Source organism: Sparus aurata, chromosome 23 (assembly GCF_900880675.1).
Source record: "Sparus aurata chromosome 23, fSpaAur1.1, whole genome shotgun sequence".
NCBI lineage: Eukaryota > Metazoa > Chordata > Actinopteri > Spariformes > Sparidae > Sparus > Sparus aurata.
In genome coordinates, this window is record NC_044209.1 from 25,198,967 (window position 1) to 25,222,152 (window position 23,186).

Below are 23,186 nucleotides of genomic sequence, written 5' to 3' on the forward strand. Positions count from 1 at the left end.
GAGAATTTGTTTGTACTGTACTTCATGCACACATGCCTCATCTCTAGTTAAGGAGTTATTTGAGCTCATTTGATCATCATTCTTTCAATAATGTCATGCGGGGAGATGGACTCTTAAAGTACAGTCGAGTTTCATTGCTGGCCCGATAAATTGCAAAATGTCCTCCTACTTTTACTCAACTGCTCATCTCCCGCTTGACTTGACAGAAAGAAAACGTGTCAGTAAAATGATGACACCTTGAGGGCTACCAAGATAAAACAAGTGAGGGTAAGGTTCTGTGCTACAAGCTCTCGCTCTCCCTCAGTGTCATTTCATTTTAAGGTATTCTTGTTCTTTTCAGTCAAGGCCATTGTTGTTATTGTATTCTTTCTAAATGTAATTGTTTAATATGTGGTCATCTTATGTTGTATTTTGTCTTCATTAGCTTCTTTATAGCCTTGATTTGTCTATTTTTTTGCCTAAATCCATGTCTTTTGTTTTTGGTTTAGGAACAGGCTGTAGAAGACATGTTATAATCTCCAAGATATTTCAATTATTATATTTACCTTGTTGTGACATTTGATTGAATGTTTTATTGTTGGCCTGTAGCACAATGTACTTGTTGAAGCCTTTAAATATGTTCACTGTCTGATTCATGAGTGTTTTCAGTCAGTACCGTGACGTCATTGGTCCGGGGTGATTGTAACAGTCTGTAGTGTGACCTGGTTGGTCCACATTGGTCAACCAACACTTTTAAGACTGTCTAGTCCATTGTCTTGTAAAATAACCCGATGAAGGTCTTTGAACTGAAATGTGATTATTAAAATGTATTCCTGATCTCAAGTGAGGTGAAAAGCATGCAGGAGTTTTTTTTTTTTTTTTTCCGGGCCCTATGAATAACATTAAACTCAATTGATTTGGCGAGACCAGGCTGGCATGATAATACAAATCCCATCACATTAATAACAAATGTTTTTTAAAAATAAAACATTTTATTTCTTGTTGGCACAATGCAACTCTAACATTCATTGGTGAAAGGCTCCCATCAGTACCCTACAAAAATCAACTTCCGGGGAGACTTCATGAAACCATTTGAGGCAAAAACATGACAGAATAAATAATCTGCAAGAAAGATCCAAACTCTACATCTTTTGCAGGAGCGTATTATCAAGTGTTGTCCATCCAGAAAAAACCAAGTCAGATTTAAGTGTGAGAGTAATTAAAAGTGTGAGAGCGTGTGTGGATGTGGTTGGGTGGGTTCATTTTGGGGGAACTTTAAAAATGTTTATAACCAAGTTCCACCCAAAACCACCAACTTCGAGGTGTGTGTACAGTAGTGTGTCCCGTCTATAATCATGTCAGAAGCTTGTTGGCGCCATTAGTCTGCAAACAATCAAGAAGTTGTGGGACGCGGGGATAACAAATTGCATTGCTATATGATCCACAGCAGCACTGCAAATCTACGATTCTGAGCAGCTGCATGTGTGTTTTATCACTTTGGTAACGTTCTGCTGCAAGCAAGTGTTGTCTAATTATTATAATTAACACAGCAAAGTGAAGTTTAGAGAGAGACATTACTGAAGATCAAAGCAAAAAAAAAAAAAAACATGCAGATGTTTTTCCTCTTGGACTTTTCACATCGAAAACAATGAATTTATAATGATTACCAGGTTTTGCTCAGTGTCGCTGAGGCTAAATTAATCTGTAATCTTGCGAAATTTATAAAAGAAGCATTTCACATTGTAATGTCAAATTAGGACTGACTGAAATTGTAACGGTCGCTTTCTTCGCGAGTGTATAGGTTAATTTCTGTATGACAGACAGAAGGTGGGTACTGCAAATGCCATTCCAAACGGCAAGTCTAGTGCCTTTACGAAGTAAAAACTACAAACAGACCACATGACAGAAAACACAGGACAGCCCTGATCCCTTTTTAACGTGTCACATCCCGGCTGTGATGCAGAATCAAACTATCAAGGATGAAAGGTGATTAATTAATTGAGGGGATTTGTCCTATGAGGCTCTAAATCCAGGGGTCTCATTCAGTTCCTCTCATAGCTCCTCCCGGGCTGTACTGTCTAAAGGCGACTGGAGCACATCCGAGTTCTGGGCCTCGGAGCTGATCTTAGCCTGCTCATGAGTTTTTCCCGAGCGCGCTCTGTCCCAGTCTGTGCGGACCTTGTCGTTATCCCACACTGTGGAGGTCTCAGTGTCGCTGATGTACCCGTTGTCGCCCGTGTAGTGTGTTGGATACACGAGGAGAGGCTCGGCTGAAAATGCCTTCAGGTCCCTGGTTTCAAACTGTTCCATATAATCAGACCTGTGGAGGATAATCAAAAAAGAATAAAAAGATATATAAATCAAAACATGCACAGAATTTGTTGTGTGTGTGTGTGTGTGTGTATTTGTAATAGGCAGAAAACACTTACACAGGATGTTTATTGAACATGATCGGAAGAAACTCATCCACCGGCAAAATCCTCTTGAGTGGTTCTGCTCTCAAAAGCTTCATCGCACCTTGTGAGGATATCATATAACCCAGCGTCCAGTACGAATAGTCCGCTTCCACCAAGTTGTGTATATTAGGCACTGCTTTCTCTGGGTGATCGATTTGCATTCTCTTGCGACCAATATAACTGGAAGAAAGAAAGAGAGAGGAGGAGTGAGAAGGGATAGAAAGCGCAGGAGAACAGAGGTCGAATCAATTGTGAAGGAGCCTCAAACTCACATGAGATCCCAGTCCAGTCCTTCTTCCTCCACCTCCCTCATCAGGTTCGTCAAGCGGCGTTTGAAGAAGATCTCAAAGCGCAGGTCGTCTTCAATCACCAGGGAGGTGTCCAGGCCTCGTTCCACAATCTAAGGCCAGACACAGATTTACCAGTAAGTCGCCCATCTGTCCGATTCACAAATGTTCATATACTTTGCGTCTGAGGTTCACCTCTTTCCAGATGTTATAGTGGGAGAGGAAGCACCCCAGCTCTCCCTTTGTCAGCGGTCGACCGTGATAGGGGTCACTGTAGCCAGGGAGCATGTGGATGCCCAGAGCTTGAACTTCACTGATATTCATCGCTCTGAAATAGAGTACTTTGGTAATAAGAACATGTGATCAACAAGTGCTAAATAAGTGCAAAGTACTCATTAAAGAAGGTCAACTTACTTTCCATCTACTGCTGCAATGACCTTACATGCAATCTCCTGTTCATATAATGTCCTCAGCATACGGTCTCGGCGGTCGGTGCGCCGTTTCAGGTTTATCATAAACACCTACACCACAGGAGAGCCAGTGTAATTACAGAGTTTAGCAGCAGGGGGAGGCATTCAGCACAGAGAGCGGACAGGAGGCCATTTTTGCAGATTCCATCTTCACATCACTCCATACTCACCTCATCGAAGCCCATTTTGTCAGGTTGTTTTCTAGGAACAGGTATGTATTTGGAGGGCATCACTGGTGGATTTCGCACTACACGGTGAGAGGGAAGATGGATGCAGAAATGGTATAAATGATATTTGGAAACCCATGCTGATAGCAGCAGAAAGTAGAATACAGACTTCAAGCCGGAGGAGAAAAGGGGAAGTTGAATGAAAAAGCAAACCCCTCCGCGTGTCTGAGTGCAAGCTACTCACCGTTTACCTCCAGCAGGGAGTGCAAGAAGCTGTCAGCTTCGTCTTGTAAAGTATTGTGGGCTCGCAGAGGAACGGGGAGGTGACCATAGGTCTCCTTATTACACACGAACATTTGGACATCTGTAGCGAGCAGAGGACGACAACGTTACCTCAATACGAGGTTGCAACATTCTGCAAGCAGCGGCAAGGAACTTTAATATTTGTTGATTCTGGCAGCCGTCGTGGACAAAAGCAGTGTTAGCACGACCACCTTCGGTTTCAAAATCATGATCGGGCTAGTGTGGGCATTTGTTTTGGAAGCAAGTGAAAGACAGAAAGCAGCTGTGTTTCTCAACACAGCTGTTTGCAGGAGGCATCGTAATGAGGTAATGTATCTATTTGTGGCTTTGTAAGACTTAACTGTAACATGACGATGGTGAAACAAAGTAAAATCTGTTTGCACCATTTATGCACCTAGACAGATTCTGGTGCTCGGTAACAGTACATTCTTTAACAAAAGCTTGAATGATCAAAATGCCCTCGTAATGTCTTCACTATAATAAGCCAACAACAACATACTGTATAACTCGGTAGCGAGGCCAACATATGTTAACATATATAAATCTATTTCTGCTGACGTCCCACCAGACTATAGAGGAGCTGCTTTACTCCTGCTGGGAGCCCTCAGTTCATCCCCAGGGCTCTACCATAAAAAACGGTTTTAATTTAATGACTTAATTAAAAATAACTTTATAGAAAAAGCCAATCTTCCCACTGATGGTCTTGTTTGGTTTTTGATCATATAAAGGCATCAGTGTTTAATCGAAACTGTCTCTTAACCAGATAAAACTGACAGTAGTATGTTTAAAAAAGGTTAAAGACAAATGTGTAACATCTTCGGATTAAGGCTCTACCTGCCATCCGGGCAGAGAAGGCAAACACAATGATGTCATCAAAAGCCCAGCTGTATTCTGGGTGTGGCGGGTGGAAGGCCAGCTGTCTGGACGCCTCTTTCCTCAGGTCTATCAAGAAGGTGGAGTGGACCATGGGAACTGCAAAACAGCCCTTGCGCACAAACTTCCTCATAGGTATGTAGGCAGGGGTGCGCTTATAGTAACCCTGTGGAAGAAAAGTAAATTAACAGCTGAGTTCAGAAAGAAGAGCATTCACACACAAAAACAACAAATAAATCCTTAGAAAACACGTGACATACACCCAATCGTCAGCACAGTACCTGGGAGGTCATTCCACACCAGAAGTTTGAATAGGCTGCACGGGATTCAAGCATTGGAGCGATGATGGTCTTATTCTCTTTCATGAGCTTCCAGAGCACATCTGGATTGGTGAGGAGGTTGTCACAGTCCACCAACTACACAAGGAAAGAAAAGATACGCTGTAAATTATGCTTGTGAGTAGCCTGAGATGCACATGTGGCACATTGTGAACCGGCGCAGGCATCTTCAGAGGAAAATGGTTAAAACGGGTCACGAAGGCTAAACGGGCACGAAAACTGAGAACTAAAAAAAAAAAAAGGAATCACAGACTATTCATTTTAAGTTTCCAAGGGAGATGGCTCAGACAGTTTCCAAAAAATTGTAGTACAGAATTATTGCAATTCTGGATATACTTTACTTCGAAATTATACCCCACTGGAGCTCGACAATGTGGGCTGGGCCGAGGAATACAAATAGAAACGTGAACAGAGCTGCATGCTGAAAATATGGAGTGTCAGCTTTCGGCTCCAGATACACTTTAACCATAAGAGACAGAAAAATATAACTGGGTCAATTTTCAACACCCCTTCTGGTGCTTAAATTACACTGCGGCGGCGCTTTGGACTCGTCTCTGTATTTATCCCTCTGCTGCCATTACTGAACAATAAAGACGGTCTGGGTAGGAGCACTGGCTCAATACTTAAAATGGAAAATGTCTCAGTGTTATTGCGCTTTTTTTTTTTTTTTGTGCCTGTAAAGAATAGTCTTGTTGACCTACCATAAAGTAGTCCGCCCACATCTCACGAGCTGACTCCAGCGCTACTTGCCGAAGTTTCATTACGTGCTCGTAACGGACGTCTGACCACTGCTTCGGACTCTCTTCACCCTGATAACGACTAAAAGAGACAGTCAGACACACATCGTTGATCTCACCAGCTCTGTGGGCCCTTTCACGACATCATACTTCGCTAGAATCTCCACATAATAAACCAACCTGGGTTCCTCTTTTGGCCTCCACTCCACGTAATGGTAAAGGTTCTGCACCTTGACAAGCCAGTCGCGCAGAATGGTTGTGGTGTTGTCCTCGTTGTGGTCAGTTGCTACCCTGTCAATGTACAACAACATGATCAGAATGAACTGCGTTCAACACCGGAGGAGTTGAACATTATCCACGACTGAGAAGCAGTAACAATGGCTGAATGTTGTGCTACTGCCAGGCTGGATCATGCTGAGACAAGAGCTGAAAGACGATACCAAGACTCAATTAACAAAAGCCCGGTGTTCACTTTATGCAAGCTCTTTGTGTGCTGCTGTGAGAACTGACACAAGTGGTAATGAAACCAACGTTACTGAACAAAACACTGGACATGTATTTGATATCATTTAGGGCAGCAAATCACACTTTAAATGAACTGAAAGGAACTTTTAACTGGTTACGAAACACTCTCAATTTATTACTAATGCCTCTGTGTGATCTACATGAGCAAGAGACCATCAGTAAGGAGACTATTTATCTTAATTCCCATCAGTTGGATTCTGATTTATCTGGGTTTAATCATTGTGAAAATGAAAAAAAAACTTTTATGCAGAGCGCTGAAGAACAGAGGAAAGATGATGATCGGCGTTTACTTTGCCTCACTTTGTCCACAGGATTCTGCCAGAATCAACAAAAAAATGTAAGTTCCTTGAGCGAGCGTTTAAAATTCCCAAATGGGATTTCCCAGGAACCTTTGAAGGAATGAAGTGCCTTTCCACAGAAGAGCCAGGGTCTGAATGAGGTTCTGGCAACATTATGTTACTCCTCAAAAAAGCCTGCCTGGGGTGGTGCTGTCCAAAGGTGGAGGATATTTAAAACGTGGGGATTGCAGCCACGGACCAATTTTGTTTTTCGTTCATTGTGCTTCAACACATTAACATCCACATCACAATCCTCCATGCTTACCGTTGTCGCCTTTTTCATACAAATAATGATGCATGGATTTTTTTTTTTCATCAGTGGACTAATTTGCCTTGAATCTTCTCGGTGGAAAACAAAGTCAGCATCGAACTAAAGAAACCTTTCAGTTCCTTGGGTTTGGGCTGCAACTAACATGATGATGATGCAAACGGGCAGGAATCATGAGCGAGGCAAATGCACAAAAGTGAGCACAAACAGCTGGCATGTCTTTAACTAATTCTGGAGAAAAAGGAAATCGAGCCATGTGTTAACCAGAGATTCGTGACATCTGCTTCAGTCTCTGTATTGAGAAAATGGGAATTAACGCCACAACATCCAGCGCTTTCCTTCCTTGAGCCTTCTAGTGCATTGCAGGTCACCAGTCTCTGCTGCATAAAGGGAACAGCTGCAGTAAAAGTCAGCTGAGGTTGTATTTTGCCGAGCAGGAAGAGAGCCAAGCTGGGTTATCTCGACAGATTTCACATGGACCTGTGAGAACACTGCAGCTCCTTGCTAAACCGTTTCTTCCCTCAGTCCCGCCGTCCACCCTTTCAAATTCCCAGACCTCACATTACACCGACTCTTCCGCCTCGTGTTCAGCTTATATAAATATTGGTTCAAAAACCTAGCTCTGGATCATGTATGGTGCTCTAAACATACATCCACAAATGGTGTTTAACTTACATGGGCTCCGTCGTTGCTCCAGCGGAGCAGAGATGCAGGCTAATTGCAGCCAACAGAGACTTAAATGACAGTTTGGCCAATTCAGACTCTTTGGCATGCTTACACGCTGCTGCATAAAGCTTCAGTACAAAGGCGCACAGCATGTAGTGTTTACACCATCTCACAACTGTTTGCATCTTCCAGATGAATCTTAACGTGCTTGGAGAACACGTCAAAACAAAGCTGTCCTGTCCTCCAAACAAAATCGGAGAAATCAAACAGCTCCTCTTGTATAACGCCAGCGAATAAAGCGCTGAGTTGTTCGTCAGGTCGGTGAGCGGAGAGCAAACCTCTCCGCGCCCCCGAGGCATCCAGGCAAACTGCTCTGAGGGTTGAAGGACAAGGGGTTGTTGGAGCATGTTGAGTTATTATGCGAGAAACACCTCCCTCTCACTTACCTCGGCTTGTGCCCGAGCGAGGCAGACAGATGTTTAAATGGTCTGTAACATCTATTTGCTCTTCCCACTCGGTAATTGCCCTGGAAAGTTAGGTTTGTCACAAATTACACAAAGGGTGTGTAACGGCGTTTGGTCTGAAAACGGCCTATAGAATCACGTTCACTGAGCCACAATTAAACTAGGATCGAGTTTCCATAATTATTCAGCATGTAGAGCAGATATTTAAGATTGAAGGTTGCCCTGCCCACACAAAGCTGAACAGGCAAATCGTCTGGTGTCGTGTTTTTCCTCAATTCCATCATAAAGAATGGACAAAATGCAGAATGTCCTTAAAGAGGGCGAACAAAGACATAGTTAAGACATCGACTGGTTACTTGCAGGGTTGCAACAGCGTGAAGAGATTTCCATGGTACAATAACCATCTCAGGAAAAAAACAGAAGGGTGCTTACTGCTGCGACCCCAGTTACTGTCTCGTGAAAGTTAACGCGGGAGGATAAAATGATGGGTTTGTTTTCCGTGCATATGAATTTTTTTCTGTAGATAAAAATGGCCTCGTCTCTGCTTCTCTTGCTTTCATAAAAAAGTTTATTACCACTAGTTTATGCACACCTGAGGGCACAAACTTCACCTGTGTAGAGAACAAATAAAGATGATTCAAGATTACATGCTCTTCTTCTTTGCTTTGTTTATAGGCGGACTGGAGGATCGAACAACTTTCAAGGTGCAAACAACCACCAACTTTACCTGAGTCTGTGAACGCAGCACTTGTAAGGGCAGTGAAAGCAGCTCTGTTTATCAGCAGGAACTTCAGACACCGACAAATAGCTGACAATATGAATTTCCAGATAATTTGTCAGTCGAATACAAATCTGCATCTGCACTGTGTTCTGCTTATAGGCTTTAAATTCCCACTTTCCCCCGACAGTGATACCAACAGATGGGGCTCCCTGGAGCTCAAGCTTCACAAGATGGAGATCCATGTGTTTAAAAAAAAAAAAATATGTGTGTGGTCCCTGAAATGATCTGGTGAGAGACACAGAGGCCTAACCGGCTGTCAGGAGGTGGAGGAAGCCTGGAGGTATGTTTGTAAGATCTGTGCGTGTGCATTAATGGACAGTGCAGACACCACAATGCTGCTCTTTGTTGGGACTTGTATGTTAAATGGCACAGCTCCCCTCGTGGACAGATCAGTCCTGTCCCCTCCCCTCCACGTATACAGATCAATGCATGGCCGATCGGATGCGCACAGTGACCAGATGCGCCCACCTCTGCTCAGCAGTGGCGACAGCAGATAAATGATCATTAGCGATCTGCAGTCTACTTCACTCCACAGCTGTTTCCCTGCGGTATAAAATGTGTTTGGCGGTTTTTACCTCGCAGCACATTTATTACCATTAATGTCCATATTAGCCTCAGTGTCTCTGTGGATCCACCCCTTTTTGATCGCTTCCCCCCCCCCCCTCAAAAAAAGTCGAACGACCAGCAATGCAACGTTTTAAAGAGGTTAGTTTGAATGCAGAAAGACACTTAAAGAAAAGTAAAACTTTTTTTTATAATCTCAGTTTCCAAGTGGAACTTTACTTCTTAGCTGCGCACTAGCTCACAAGAAAGCAGACACCTTGGAGGAGCGACTCACCACAGAGCCATACGGTCCTTCGGGTAGTTGAGGCGCTCAATGGTGCCGAGGAAATACGGCAAAGAGTGCTCGGAGTTCCTGCAGACGAGGGCGAGGAGAACCCGGGGGGCGAGGAGCGGAGACTCGGGGTTCCAGCGCTCCTCGGCGAAATATCCCCGAGCAGGACCGCAGGAGGACAGGAGCAGGAGGAGCAGGGCGGCGGGGAGGCAGGAGAGCCCGAACATCGCGACTGTAAACCAATTACTATCTAAAGCAATTCATCTAAGTACGATCTGTTTTAAGAGGCGTCTCTTCACTCTGCGCAGTCATCACACAGAGAAGCGTAAAAAAAAAAAATTTCAAAAAAAAAAAAATCTGTGCAGCAGCTCCTGATGTGACAACACCGAGAAGTTGAGCTTTAAAGGGGTGGGAGGTTTGATTTTAAAGGGGATGGGCTTGTGACCGAGTGTAAAAAAAAAGAAAAAAAAAAAAGAAAAGAAAACGGTGGGCAAATGTTTTATTAGGACTTTATTCGTTTCATTTATAATAACAACACACTACTTACCAAGTACCAAAGGAATGCTGGGGGACTGGATTTTATATTTTACAAAGTTCAGTGAAGGCAACTCAGAAACATTTTACAGTATATTAATGATGATGTCAGATTAATGGACCCTTTTTTTGCCTGTGTATATTTACGGCATCTGTTCTGCTACTGTTGTTATTAAAATATGTTTTATTATTTATCTACCCTTGCTGCATTTATCTTTCTTCGTGGTTATTATTATTTTTTTTTTTTGCTTCCTAATAATCTGCCTACTACACAGGTATTGTTTGCCATGTAACAACTATTTCATTGCTCTCACTGATCCTGTGTTACACTGTGCACTTGAAATATAAATCACAGTGACTTTCACTCATTATGAATCTAATTTTCCTCCACTTTACATCCATGAAAATCTTTTATTCAGTGCACTCTTGAATAAAGCTCAACTTCCAACACACGAACCCAACAGCTCCAAACCTGCAAAAAGGGCTAAATGTAATGCTAAAGTCTTCCTCATTGTTTTTTTTCTCCTTTCTCCTTATATCCTATCTCATTATCACACCTACATAAACTAACAGCACTCTCATGTCAAAGTACTGCACTAATTTCCAGTCTCTTCATTCACGCTGTAACATCAGTGTTGACTTCCCGTCTTCGTTCAGCTGATGGGGAGGCTCTAGAGTTTGGCCCCGGAGCCTGGCCTCTCGACCTGGATGGTTAAGGAGGCGGCTGCAGGGTCATCAACAAGCCAGAACAGCTCGCCGTTCGTCGGGACCACACGTGCCGCTGGGAAAGCCGGACCCTCTCTACCCTCCAGCACTTCCTGCAAAGAACGGCTCACTGTGTTACAATACAACAGCAATATTGCATAAATCAGAATTAAACGCATCTCTGCTGAACCTGCTGGTTGTAAAAGCGTAAATCAAGGAATTGTTGTAGTCATGGTTTCTTCTACTGAATCCTGCAATTACCCCACAGAGCACGGTTAATTACACTTTATGCATTCTTCTATTATATCTGTCTCATATTTAATTGCTTTTGTGCCTGAAACCTGGCCGAGGCTGATTTACTGTGTCATGGAAATAGCTTCAGAATTTGAAATGTGCATGTTCAATAAAAGCCTCTAAATGTTACCTTCAGAACGGGTGCTTTGCTTCCTCCTGTTGACACAAAAGCCACACATCGTGCAGAGTTCACCACTGGGAGAGTCATAGTTACGCGCTGTGGCGGTGGTTTGGGAGAGTCGCTGATCGGGGCCACAATCTTCTCGGTTTCCTGAATTTGGAGCACACGGTAAACGCAGTCATACATCATGCGTAATGCTTACAGTCGCTAAGAAAGCAGCAATGGGACAACCACAACCCAACTGTATACACCAACTGTCAAATACATGATGCAACATGAGCCACACTGCCTCACAGGAGTGTAGCATGTAGGGATGTCAGAGGCGACCACAAAGAAGACCGTGTTGTGCTTAAATAACAGCTATAAATGATCCATACATAGTGAGGGAGTGTCTCCAAAAGTACGATCCAAATACACATTGTTATTTCAGACTAGCACATCAGGAAAAACATCAGAGAGTAAATCCCAACATGCCTCCAGACCTCAATTAGTAGCTCTGCCAGGATTAAATTAAATAATGCGTTTCATATGACAACTGCAGGAAAAAATACATACAACAGAAAAAATACATACGTCCAAGATAAATTACATATGTATGTAACCGAGAGGTCATATTTAAAGCAACATCTGCAGAATGCCGGCAACGTTATAATTCAATGAGCTGTGGCAAATGTATAGGCATTCTTTAAATAGACAAACATTGTACAAAATAGTTCAACATCAATTAGGGAAATTATGGTTTTAGGACCACAATGTTCAAAACATAAGAAACATGTGTTCTTTATTAAAATGTGAAACATTCTGTTCACACACAGCACGAATCCCTAATTGATTTAATCAACTGAATCATATTAAGTCTGTGATGTGCCCGATGGGGAATCAGAGCAGGGGAATCTTTCTACATTCATCCTATTTCATAAGAATTCAGAACATATACAGTAAAAAAAAAAAACCATATATATATATATATATATATATTCATGTTCCTTCTATATGTTTGGAGTACAGCCAGTACTTGCCAACTTTAAGACCTCAAAAATAGGGAGGGTAAGAGAAGTCTTAGCAATTTTATTAAGAATTATTCTACTTGTGTTAATCTCAGCTATAAATTAACATTAATCAGTTCTCACTTATTCATTAATATCAATATATTAATTACACTTCTCTATATTTATTGGCCTCTCCATGGTGATTAACGTTGTTGCACCTCCCATGAACTACATAAAAATCCATCATGGAGGCCCTGTTCCTTTAAAACTTTCCCTAAGAAACAAGAATTATTTCCAAGATATCTGAGTAATTCTTTGTCTTTTCTATTTCTCTGTCTTTCTCCGCCACTGGGGAGGTTAACTCACGACAGTACAGTAACTACATACATGTATAGTCCCAGAAAGAAGTGAAAGATAAAGGCTGGAAAAATGTCCTTAAATGTGGAGAAATACAGGAGAATTGTGACCCTGCGAGTAAACCAGTCTTGCAGGAAAACCGGGATGGTTGACGACAAGTATGATAAAGGCCTCACCTCCAGAAGTGGGTGCTCTGGGAAGAGGGAACAGGTGTGTCCATCAGGGCCCATACCCAGCAGTAACAGGTCAAACACAGGGAAATCGTCATCAGGGAAGACCTGCGTGTTTAAAACAATCCTGTTAAGTTTGTGCAAAACGTTTATCAAGATGTCTATGTGAATGTAAACTGATCACAGGACAGAAAAAGATATTACACCTCCTTTAGTTTACGCGTATAGTCCTCAGCACACTCATTTACTGGCAGAGACGAGTTGATGGTTAAGATCCCACTGTCCGGGATGTTAACCTTGGAAAACAAATGACTCTGGAAAAGAAACAAGTATTGCCTGTGACCCCATTGTAGTGAGAAAAAAAAAAACTTAATTAATCCAGCGACGACACAAGAAAACAAACCTTGTAGAGCCCATAAGTGCTCTCAGGATCATCAAAAGGAACCAGTCGCTCATCACAGAAACCAACCACCCACTTGCTGCAGTCCGGGTCTGGCAGGGCGAGCAGCTCTTTGCTGAGCATGGACACAAGACTTCCTCCAGAGAGCCCCAGGGTGAACCTGCCACGACCGGTGATGGCCTTCTCTGCCCGAGATGTCACCAGCTGGGCCAGCACCGGTCCAAGCTCTGCTGAGGAGGGGAAGACAACCACTCGTCTGGCAGCCATGAGAGATCTGTGTGATTTACTAAGTAGAAGAGAAAGGAAGAAAACTGGTTTTGAGCAACATATATAAGGAAGTTATCTACAACCTAACGTGCAAGTCATCATGGTGTGTCTTTTCCAAATGAAGAGATTGTTTTGGTACATTAAAGCCCTACGTTTTAAAATATATACTATTAAATAAATACCACCATTAGCTATATAATGCACTGTAATGAGGTTGAGGCAGTGCAAAGTCAGGACAGGACACAAAAGCTACAGAATCCAGCTATTTCTGCACGATAACGCATTAGAAACTACCAGGAAGATACCAGAGAAGCGACGATGACTTTCTGACATCTTAAACAACCACAACATTTTAGCTTTAATCGAACAGTTTCCCCCAAAAAAGAAGTTTATTTACCAAGAGGGGAGAATCTCAGGTGCAGACTGTCATGAGGAGGATTTTCAGTCGGCAAATCTAATTCCACGCACTACTTCCTGAAACGAGTTCCCAGCAGCCAATCACATTCTGCGCGTGGACCGCACTGCATTCTGGTCAGTGGAGTTCCTCTCTAGGCAGTTACGACGACACAAAAAGTCAGTGTACGGATTACGAGGTTGAAAACGGGCACTTAACGAAACATATCAGGAGATTTGGGGAGTTTTAACCCAACACCGACGGATAATGGAGCATAAAGAAGCAGGTGTGTCGATATATCAGCTCAATATTGTAGTTTAAAGTGTGAGCGCGACGCTTCCCGCCCAGCCGCTAGATGGCCACACTGCACCCAACTCACTTGCTTGAGTTTTGAAGAGACTCTCATGCGTGTGTCTAGTGGGCATGTTCAGCTCTTGTTGTATAATACGTTGTAACTTCATTTTACAGTGAACGCGAGGAGCCCGTGAGTGCAACAACTCGTCCGCGTGCACCTGGGCGTACGAACAGACCCCCCTCGCGCCATGTCGGCGGTCTTCTCCTTCCAGACGCAGCTCGTCTCCATCATGGACGCGTTGTCCAAAACAGCTGTAATGGAAATAAGCAAACTGGTGGAGATCGAGTCGAAGATGCTGAAAATAGAGATAACTCGCGGGCGGAACGAAATCGCCTCGCTCACAGAGAAACTGCAGCTGATGGAGAAATTGCTGTACATCGCGCAGGGCAGCAGGCAGGACGCAGCTGCGGCAGCGTGCTCAGCGGCGAGGGACGGTTCAGAGGACGCACTGCTGGAGCCTGACAGGACGAGACCTGCCATGAAAAGGTAGGCTTGTTGATTCCTGTGTGGTAGCCTGTAGGTAGATGGTGTGTCTGTGTGTCGCTGGCACCGTAAATGCATCTGCCCCCCGTGACCTTTGCTGTCAGCTACACCCTGTGGTGGTGTACTCAATCTAAGTTTATTACATCCTAGTGAGAGCCCATGGGAGAGCATAACTTCGTCCACTGAGAGGAGCAGTTTGCATCCAGGTGCAGAGCGTGCAGCAGCTGACGTGAGTCCTGCACGGGTCACATTACTTCCCTGTTTTGCATTGTGTTCTTTATTTGGTGCAAATTCAATCACTTGTTTTCTCATCAGCTCCCGAATCCACCAAAAGAGCAGCCTGAACTGATTGTTGTAAAGGAAGAGCCGTCAGAGTTTGACAGTGGAGACGCCGGACAAGAAAGGACAAGTGAAAACAGTGAGTATTGAATGGAAAAAGGACATCTTGCTGTCGTCAGTGTAAAAATCAGTTCCACGTTGTAACATGCTCATATGCTGTCAACAGGAAGGGAATCGCTCACAGACACCCAGAAGAGTCCAGAACTGATGCAGCGTCTCAAACCCGTCACAGAGCGTCAGCAGCCTCTGTTTCCTGACAGCTTTGTGATCCTGAGCACCCAGTCGTCTCTCGCTGGACCGGGGAGGAGAGAAACGCAGTGGAATCCGCAGCTCACACCGACACACACGAACCTAGACGCCGGGAAAGGCTTGGCACAAAACGTCGCCTCCCAAAGCTTAAGTGTGCTCAGGAATATGAAGCTGCACAACTTGAGGAACTCGGCTGCTAAGAGGTTTGGCTGCTTGCAGTGTGGCAAGAGCTTCAGATGCTTTAGCCAGCTTGAAATACACCAAAGAAGTCACACAGGAGAGAAACCGTTCAGATGCACACTTTGCGGAAAGAGATACGCACAAAAAGGGCATCTGTACACACACCAGCGCACACACACCGGGGAGAAGCCATACCGCTGTCCTATTTGTGGAAAGGGCTTCATCCAGAAATGCACTCTCGATATGCATCAGCGCACACACACCGGAGAAAAACCTTATGTTTGTATCAAATGTGGCAAGGGTTTTACAAAGAACTGTAATCTGAAAAAACACCTCGCAGTGCATCTAGATCCTGGTCTGAACATGTATGTTAGTGAATCTAACGCACCGACGTTCAGTGGTACGTTCATAAATGGAACCACTTAAAACAGCCAGTCGAATGTCATTCCTCCTGCTGTTTTGACTGAAATACTTTGTGCATAATAAAGTTATCTTTGCTCCAGAGTGTGTATCACCTGCATTTACTACCCAGATATTCCAATATATGAAAATTATTTGTTTCAAACAATCACCTTCCAAACTACCTGAACTTGATATTGTGTTAGAAACTGTAGGAAAAAAATACATACTAGTATAATTCACAGCATAGTACTTCATAAAAACACAGCACTTTATGTGAGCGGACTGACCACTGAGCCAATCAATAAATCACCCTTGTTTTATCAATAGTTGCCAATACTAACTAAATGGAAAGCATCCCATGTCGCCACAGGTATCAAAGCATGAGGCTACAAAATCAATAACCAACACAGAAGTGCCGCTGAGCGTGTCAACACTGATGGAGCTGCTCACGAGTCAACAGATAATAAATTCTCACTGTGACAAAAAGGAAACATCTGCCACATCTATTCATTGGGGCACGTTTCAGCCGAAGGTGTTGTGTGATATACTTGGTGCGAAGCTTTGAGCCGGTGTTAAGAACGTGGAAACACTTTAAACTTGTGACCTGCAAAAACAAAAATAGTTTGGTCTCATACACCCCTGATAACTGAGACGACACTCTCAAACACGATGTGGCTGATGACTACTTTAAATACACAAATGTATTTGAATTGAAAATTAAAACGTTTGTGCCTGAAGTCATTGCCTTCTATCTTGTCAGCTGGAACACCTGAGTTAACATCACAAACACGGTAGACTTGTCCCTGTAAAAATACTGATAATGCTACTTCTGCACTTCTTTTATTTGATTTAATTTGTACATTTTTTTTTTTTTTAGATTTTCAGGTGTCAAGTGTCATTTAATAAAGTTTGACAAGGCAGGGTACGGCAGCATGAAAACCAAAGTCAAACACAATATAGAGTTACAAGGAATAAAGGACATTTGATTTTTTTCAGTTTGGGTTCCAGAGTTAGATTCCTCTTTATCTATTTGTTGGACTTGTTCACGTCACAATTATACAATACATTGCACTGCTTATTTTTGTACGTGTGACAATAAAACGTGATTTGATTTTAACCATGAAACTGAAAATAATTGTTCCTCACTGTGTCCACTGGAGGGCAGTAAACATTCACGATTCTAAGATGTGCAGCAGGAAGAGTCTCCACAACACAGAACTATTTAAATAAAGATCATTTTTAAAGAAAAAATATTATCAGTGCTGACATTACTGTTGTTATTTTTTTTAAACAACCACTGTAATAATTATATATATAGGTATTAATAGGCCAGCAGTTATGCTGATATTAATTGTGTGTTGCAAACAAATGTAATGTTGTGTTGCAATACCTCCATGTGACCCTTTAAAAATAAAACAGTCAAATGAGACACTCGTGTTTCTAATAATCTGCCCACTGTGTGTCAGTTCACAAGGGCAGTTGTCATTTAAGGGCTGTACCAAGACGGATGATATTATTAAAGATGTAATTCAGAATTGTGCAAACATGACTATATAGACCCTTTGTGATAGGCGTACAAAAATATAACAGCCAGTTAAATATAAATGAAAGCTCACGCGTGTAGAGTTACAAGGAAAATGGAAAGAGAACATTGTGTTTTCTGCAAAAAGCCTAGAGAATGACGGCCATGTAGGTTTGTCCTCTGCTTGGTGAAGCTCAAAATGTTAAAGGGTTGATAAATGATAGTCCTGAAACGACTCAAAGTGCCATAGCAAAGGATATAACGAGACCTTTAACTGAGTCTGCTCGTAGGTTTATAGAGTAGCACATCTGTATTGCCAACATTCAGACAGTGCTGACAAAGAGTAAATCTGGGACACGTGAGCTTTCAAATGAGAGGGTACACGCAGCCTCCACCGTGTTGTTTTAAGTGGAGGGGCATGAGGGGAAAGAGGATGTGGAAAATGTGGAGGGAACCATGACTTTTATCCAATGTCATGCTAAAGAAAATCAAATGCTGTAACGGTGGTGGAAACCATGTGACTTCCTCCAGGCATTGTCACCATCACATACTGGCTGTGGAAATTTAAAACGTGAGAAAAGAGAGCTGGGGGAAAGCAAATGGCACAAGTGGATCCCTTCAGAAAAGGGATTAGTGGAGCGTACCAGGCCAGCGAAAGCTGCCAGTGGGTTAGGATTCAACAAGACAGGATGTGGAAAAACAGTCATTCCTTGCATTTATGCCAGATTTTCTATAGGAAGCTGGAGGCCAAACTGAAGGGTTAGAGAACTTATACAAGGAGGTTATGTTCTCACCTGTGTCCATTTGTTTGTTGGTTTGTTGGTTTGTCAGCAGAATTACACAGAAGATACAGAACAGATTTACACAGAGCTTGAATGGAGGATGGATCTCAGCCCAGAATAGACCCTGTTAACTTTTTTGGTGTGGATCTGGATAAATCCTTGAATTATAGTTAGGTTGTGGTCGGTTTAACATTTAGAGTGATACAGGGCTCCCAAGTTTGATATTGGATTAGGCTTATTGAGTTAAAGGGGACTGTTGGGGCTTGGCGGAGGTATGAGCTCTACTGAGTGCTATTTTAGTGAAAGTAATGACAGATGCTGCTGACAGATTTTTCAAGGAGGGACAGCCGGGGTCAAGGGAGCTGCAGGAGGCAGAGGGGCAATAGGGGCAATAAGAGGACGGAGATGATTTTCTCCAACATAATACATTAACTTCTCAGGTACCTCTCTGATCAGTAAAAAAAAAAATTATAATAATTGATGTTAAAGTAATGTACGATATGGATGTATTGCTCTGTGGGCAGATTTAGATTTTAAAATCCCATTAAAAAAAAACATTTCAGCAAACTTCCCCAAATCCTTGTTCATCATTTTGACGTATTTTGACTGTGTTAAAAAAAATAAAAAAATAAAAAAATAAATCTGATACGATCATCATAACAATATCCCATTCAGTTCTCCAGAAGCAGATTTAAAAAATAATATCAAATTATTATCAGCAAACTCCACCAGATTCTTGTTTAGTCTGTCCTTTGGCATTTCTGATCATTTTTTAAGTATGTAACGTTATACTGTATTTCCGATGTCACCAGACAGAACTCTGCTCAACACCGGAAGAAGAAAACGTTGGTACGCGAACGCACCGCTTTCCCACAATCCATTGCAGGACAGCTCGAGCCTACCGCATACCTGATTAAAGAGCAGCGTCGTCACGTTCGGATTCTTGCCATAATTTCGAGAGATTCGGGCTCCCTGTCGAGATGATGTGCGACACCACGAACCGAAGTTTCCGGACGCAGTTAGCCGCCATCCTGGACAAGCTAACGAAGGCGGCCGTGGTGGAAATAGGCAACCTGGCTGATGAATGCTCCTCCGTCCTTCACACCGAGATATCGCTGCACAAGACGGAGAACGAGGCGCTGAAGAAGCGGTGTTACTCACTGGAGGTCCAGCTGAGGGCGGCGAGGGAGGCACACACCTACCCCCCGCATGTCAACAGCGTCAGCCGGCGACACCTTGCAGGTCAGGATGCTCGGAAATGTGGATGACAGTCGTTTGTAGGGGCGGAGGGGGTTGTATACCCAGCATGACATAACTGTGAATATAATGTCGGTTTTATAGCAGGTTAATAAGCTTGAGTGTTGACACGAGTCATTAATGTCCAGAGGTGCAGATCTGCATCATTAACTCCTCACAATCAGTCTAAACTAACTAATCAGATTCAGCTTTATTAGACAAATATGTGTAGATGAACTGCTCACTCTGCTCAACCACACAGTGAATACACAAGGACAAAAGAAATGTAAATATGTTAAAGAGCGGGGAATAAGAAATATGGTGAATGCAACATGACTGTATGTACACTAGCTTTGAAAGGAAATTAGCTGTATAAACAGTAACACAGAGTGACAGGAGGAGAGAAGGGGAAAAAAAGAAGTTGTGCAAACATTTAAGTATAAAACCATGTACTCTTCTCTCTCTCTGGCTCTCACTCTGTCTATATATATATTACTATATCTGTATCTAGCTATCTATATATATATATATATATATATATATATATATATATATATATATATATATATATATATATATATACTGTGCACATTGAGCAGGATATATGATGACAGCGGCAGTGTATGCTGATGTTAAAAACTGCACTTTGAACTGGACAAATATAGTCTGTAATGTTAGTAACTGGACGTTCTGTTGCTATGTGGGTTCTGACACCGTGTGACCAATTAAAGGTTTCATCAGATCGACCGTCTAATGTGAACAAGCTGTGCCTAAATTTGGTTTTATCGTCAAACTGCCGCGTGGCAAGACAAGTTGAAACGGGTTGTGGAACAAGTTGAGCTGTTTTTTTGTTTGAGCTTTCTCGATGTATGTTTTCATTATGACTACCATCCGTCTCGGATCCGCTTCTCCTTCCAGAACCGCAGCTGCCTCCTCCAGCCATTGATGGAGTGTTTGGAAAGGACTGGTGCATGGATCTGTGGAGGGAAGACAAACTCCCACCTCAAACTAAAGACACAGTGGATCCTGCTGCTATGACGAGCATGGGAGCGCAAGTCAGTGAATCTCTCACCAACCGGTTTATTTTTTTTATTTTTTCAACACAAGTGAGACGAGATGACTGAATGTCCCGTGTTGTGTCTTGTTTATAGGCAATCAATCTATTGGGGAGAGAACCTGATCTCATCTATGTCAAAGAGGAGATATATGATGATCATCCCATTGGTCAACATATGAGGCTCACAGATGACAGAAAAGGTAAGTTTAGATAAAAAAAAAAAAAACTATGATAACGCCAAAATCTTCTGTGATTTAACTTCATTTATTCTCATTTGGCAGTTGTTGGATTGTTTGAGGAGGACGGCATGCTTCAGGGATCTGTTGACGAGCTGCAGCTTCACTCAGGGGAATTAAACAACTTCACAATGACGGCAGACGGTCAAACACATCTACGTTCACAGACGACAATTATGGACAAGTTAATAGAGGATGCAACGATGAGCGCTCTGGTCGACAACACAATTCCTCCTCCGGCCATCAGCGAGTACTCCGACTACACGAACAATATCCACATGAACGCAACCAAAGAACTCACCATGCAGCCAAAACCCTTGAAGCCCATGAAACGGTTCGAGTGCTTATTCTGTGGGAAGATATTCAACTATTTGAGCAGCTTAAAAGTCCACATCAGGCGACACTCCGGTGAGAAGCCTTTCAGCTGCTCAGTTTGCGGGAAGCGCTTTGCGCAGAAGACGTACTTGAAACTGCACCAGCGTGTGCACTCTGGAGAGAAGCCTTACAGCTGTCCAGACTGTGGCAAAAGTTTCTCCCAGAAAAGCTCTCTGAACATACACCTCCGCACACACACTGGTGAAAAGCCTTACAGCTGTGTGGACTGTGGGAAATGTTATGCATACAAGTATGGTTTAAATCACCACCAGTGTTTCAACTGACTGATCAAATCGCACGGTCATCGACATAAATTATAATCGATCAGAACAGCTACTTCTGCTAAGTGCTCTGTGGCTCGACATTTGCTAAAATGTCCCTACAACACTCAGACGTGGGTGGAAAATGTACATTTGAAATAGTCCCATGAATTTCGAGGAAAATACTTGTTTATTTCCATGTGGTCAACAGTGATGCTGTAAAATCTTTGGTGTGTTTTTAGCTTTAATGCAAAGAGAAAGGCAGCCAAACAATGATACAGAGAACATCTTCCATTTCGAGCAGAGCTGCAACAATTAATTGATTAGCTGTCAATTATTAAACTAATCTCCAACTATTTTGATAACCAATTAATTTGTTTGTTTTTGTAAGGGGAAAATAAGCAAAAATCTCTGATTCCAGCTTCTTAGATGTGATTATCTTCAGGTTTTCCGTACTCCTCTATGTTAGTTAACCAGATATATTCTGGTGGTGGACAAAAGATTGACTTTTTTTCTTTTTTTCATTATTTTATATGAATTTTATAAAACCACACAATTAATAGATCAATCAAGAAAACAGTTGTTGCAGCCCTACTATCTCGTGGGCCGTTCGAACAGGCAGGATTGGATTAATTTTATTGGTGATCTCAATATTTTTAAGCCCTCAAAAATCATTTAAAGTCAACTTCACATTTCACGATAGATAAGTGTCATCGATCAGGTTACATTCATTTGCTGCCTACATTTAATGTGACTTGCTCATGCAAACTGTGACAGAGAAGAAGAATAACTTTTGCATGTCGTCATATAGCTGCAACATGCTCTACATACCTCGGTGTCTAATTTCAGACCACAACAGGCATGTGTGGAATAATGCCAAAATAACTCTCAACAAGTGCTCCGTTGTTTGCACACACGTAGCACAAACCTTCAAAACTACCTCCTCACAACAATGTAGAAGTAAAACAACTCGCTGTTTGCTTCATTCCTCAAGTCTCACCGCTGCTTTACATTTTCTCATACATCACGCCTCATCGACATTCAACACAGGAGAAACTGGATCGGCACTTTTCTGTTAAAAATTGTTACAAAAGGGATGTGCGTGTGTGTGTGGGTCGCATTATATTCAAATGAGTGAGAAATGTTTCATGTCTAAATGTTATTACTATTTAAAAAAATGTGTTGGTAAGGTTGGTTACAGGAGACAGAAAGTGTGTTGTCAGTGTGCAGACAAGCCAACTTGTTTGATTTTAATTGTTACCCATTTCTGTTCAAGGAATCATACGTTTTTTTATTCTGTCCTGAACTGTCATCATACCTGAAAAGAGCAATTATCTGTTCCTACTTTGCCTGTAATAATGATTCCCCTGAACAGACCACACCGACCCAAACTGAGTGAATTTCTTTGCCCAAGAAATAAATCTTGTGCCGTTTTGTTTCCCCCCCTTTTCACTCAAACCCGCATGCCCCTTAAAGAGCCCCATCAGATGTGCATTGTTCTGATTGTCAACGTTTAATATGTAAAGACTCCACTGACAAAACTGATTCTTTCAAGTTCAATGCAACTTGGGTTCGGATTAGACAAAGTATTTAATACTTTATAAGGAGAGCTCTATTAAATAAAATTTTCATCAACAAGTGAACACTAATGACGTTTTTATTGGAAAGAAACAAACGACTACTGCTGATGCTGACTGCTTAAAAAACGACTGACAAAAAAACCCCAGAACATTTCACTCCACATATAGTTTTTAAAAGCACGATACCACAAACAAGTCATAACAAACATGACACTGAACTTTCCTTACACGAATAAAAGAAGTGGTACACAATGATGTCCTTTAAAGGGATATTCCGGTGTAAGTTTAATCTAAATCACCGTGAAACTGTGTTAGACTCCCTCTCGAGAGATCAAGTTAGCAGACCGCTAATTTACAGAGTTTTATCAACCTCAAAAACGACCGCACGACAACAATACACTGCAGTAAATGG

The 23,186-nt window shown here is 42.4% G+C and overlaps 4 protein-coding genes across 6 annotated transcripts; 2 read left to right on the top strand and 2 right to left on the bottom strand.

Annotated features, from left to right (window-relative positions):
- Window positions 1–949: 949 nt before the first annotated feature.
- Window positions 950–9,879, bottom strand: colgalt1a (collagen beta(1-O)galactosyltransferase 1a). Of its 2 annotated transcripts, none has more exons than XM_030406966.1 (12): window positions 7,417–7,801; window positions 5,791–5,901; window positions 5,575–5,692; window positions 4,817–4,951; window positions 4,497–4,701; window positions 3,604–3,723; window positions 3,363–3,439; window positions 3,137–3,243; window positions 2,918–3,050; window positions 2,708–2,835; window positions 2,409–2,615; window positions 950–2,299 (listed from the first exon to the last, which is right to left on the bottom strand). In XM_030406966.1, the coding sequence occupies exons 1-12, from the start codon at window positions 7,764–7,766 to the stop codon at window positions 2,032–2,034; spliced, it is 1,959 nt and encodes a 652-aa protein (XP_030262826.1). In that variant the 5' UTR covers window positions 7,767–7,801; the 3' UTR covers window positions 950–2,031. The 2 variants fall into 2 exon arrangements, with proteins under 2 accessions (XP_030262826.1, XP_030262827.1); XM_030406967.1 differs by lacking the exon at window positions 7,417–7,801 and adding an exon at window positions 9,491–9,879 and having other exon boundaries at window positions 2,032–2,299.
- Window positions 9,880–9,979: 100 nt separating this feature from the next.
- Window positions 9,980–13,855, bottom strand: pgls (6-phosphogluconolactonase). Its single transcript, XM_030406973.1, has 6 exons — window positions 13,722–13,855; window positions 13,061–13,343; window positions 12,864–12,971; window positions 12,664–12,765; window positions 11,151–11,291; window positions 9,980–10,839 (listed from the first exon to the last, which is right to left on the bottom strand). The coding sequence occupies exons 2-6, from the start codon at window positions 13,322–13,324 to the stop codon at window positions 10,693–10,695; spliced, it is 762 nt and encodes a 253-aa protein (XP_030262833.1). The 5' UTR covers window positions 13,325–13,343; window positions 13,722–13,855; the 3' UTR covers window positions 9,980–10,692.
- Window positions 13,856–13,864: 9 nt separating this feature from the next.
- Window positions 13,865–15,828, top strand: LOC115575107 (zinc finger protein 629). 2 transcript variants are annotated; one of them, XM_030406972.1, is made up of 5 exons: window positions 13,865–14,004; window positions 14,187–14,559; window positions 14,707–14,785; window positions 14,872–14,974; window positions 15,062–15,828. In XM_030406972.1, exons 2-5 carry the CDS (start codon window positions 14,261–14,263, stop codon window positions 15,748–15,750), a joined length of 1,170 nt encoding a protein of 389 aa, XP_030262832.1. In that variant the 5' UTR covers window positions 13,865–14,004; window positions 14,187–14,260; the 3' UTR covers window positions 15,751–15,828. The 2 variants fall into 2 exon arrangements, with proteins under 2 accessions (XP_030262832.1, XP_030262831.1); XM_030406971.1 differs by lacking the exon at window positions 13,865–14,004 and having other exon boundaries at window positions 14,061–14,559.
- A 3,040-nt stretch (window positions 15,829–18,868) lies between these two features.
- LOC115576353 (zinc finger protein 846-like) lies at window positions 18,869–22,837 on the top strand. Its single transcript, XM_030408918.1, has 4 exons — window positions 18,869–19,272; window positions 20,185–20,321; window positions 20,418–20,523; window positions 20,605–22,837. The coding sequence occupies exons 1-4, from the start codon at window positions 19,011–19,013 to the stop codon at window positions 21,216–21,218; spliced, it is 1,119 nt and encodes a 372-aa protein (XP_030264778.1). The 5' UTR covers window positions 18,869–19,010; the 3' UTR covers window positions 21,219–22,837.
- The last annotated feature ends 349 nt before the right edge of the window (window positions 22,838–23,186 follow it).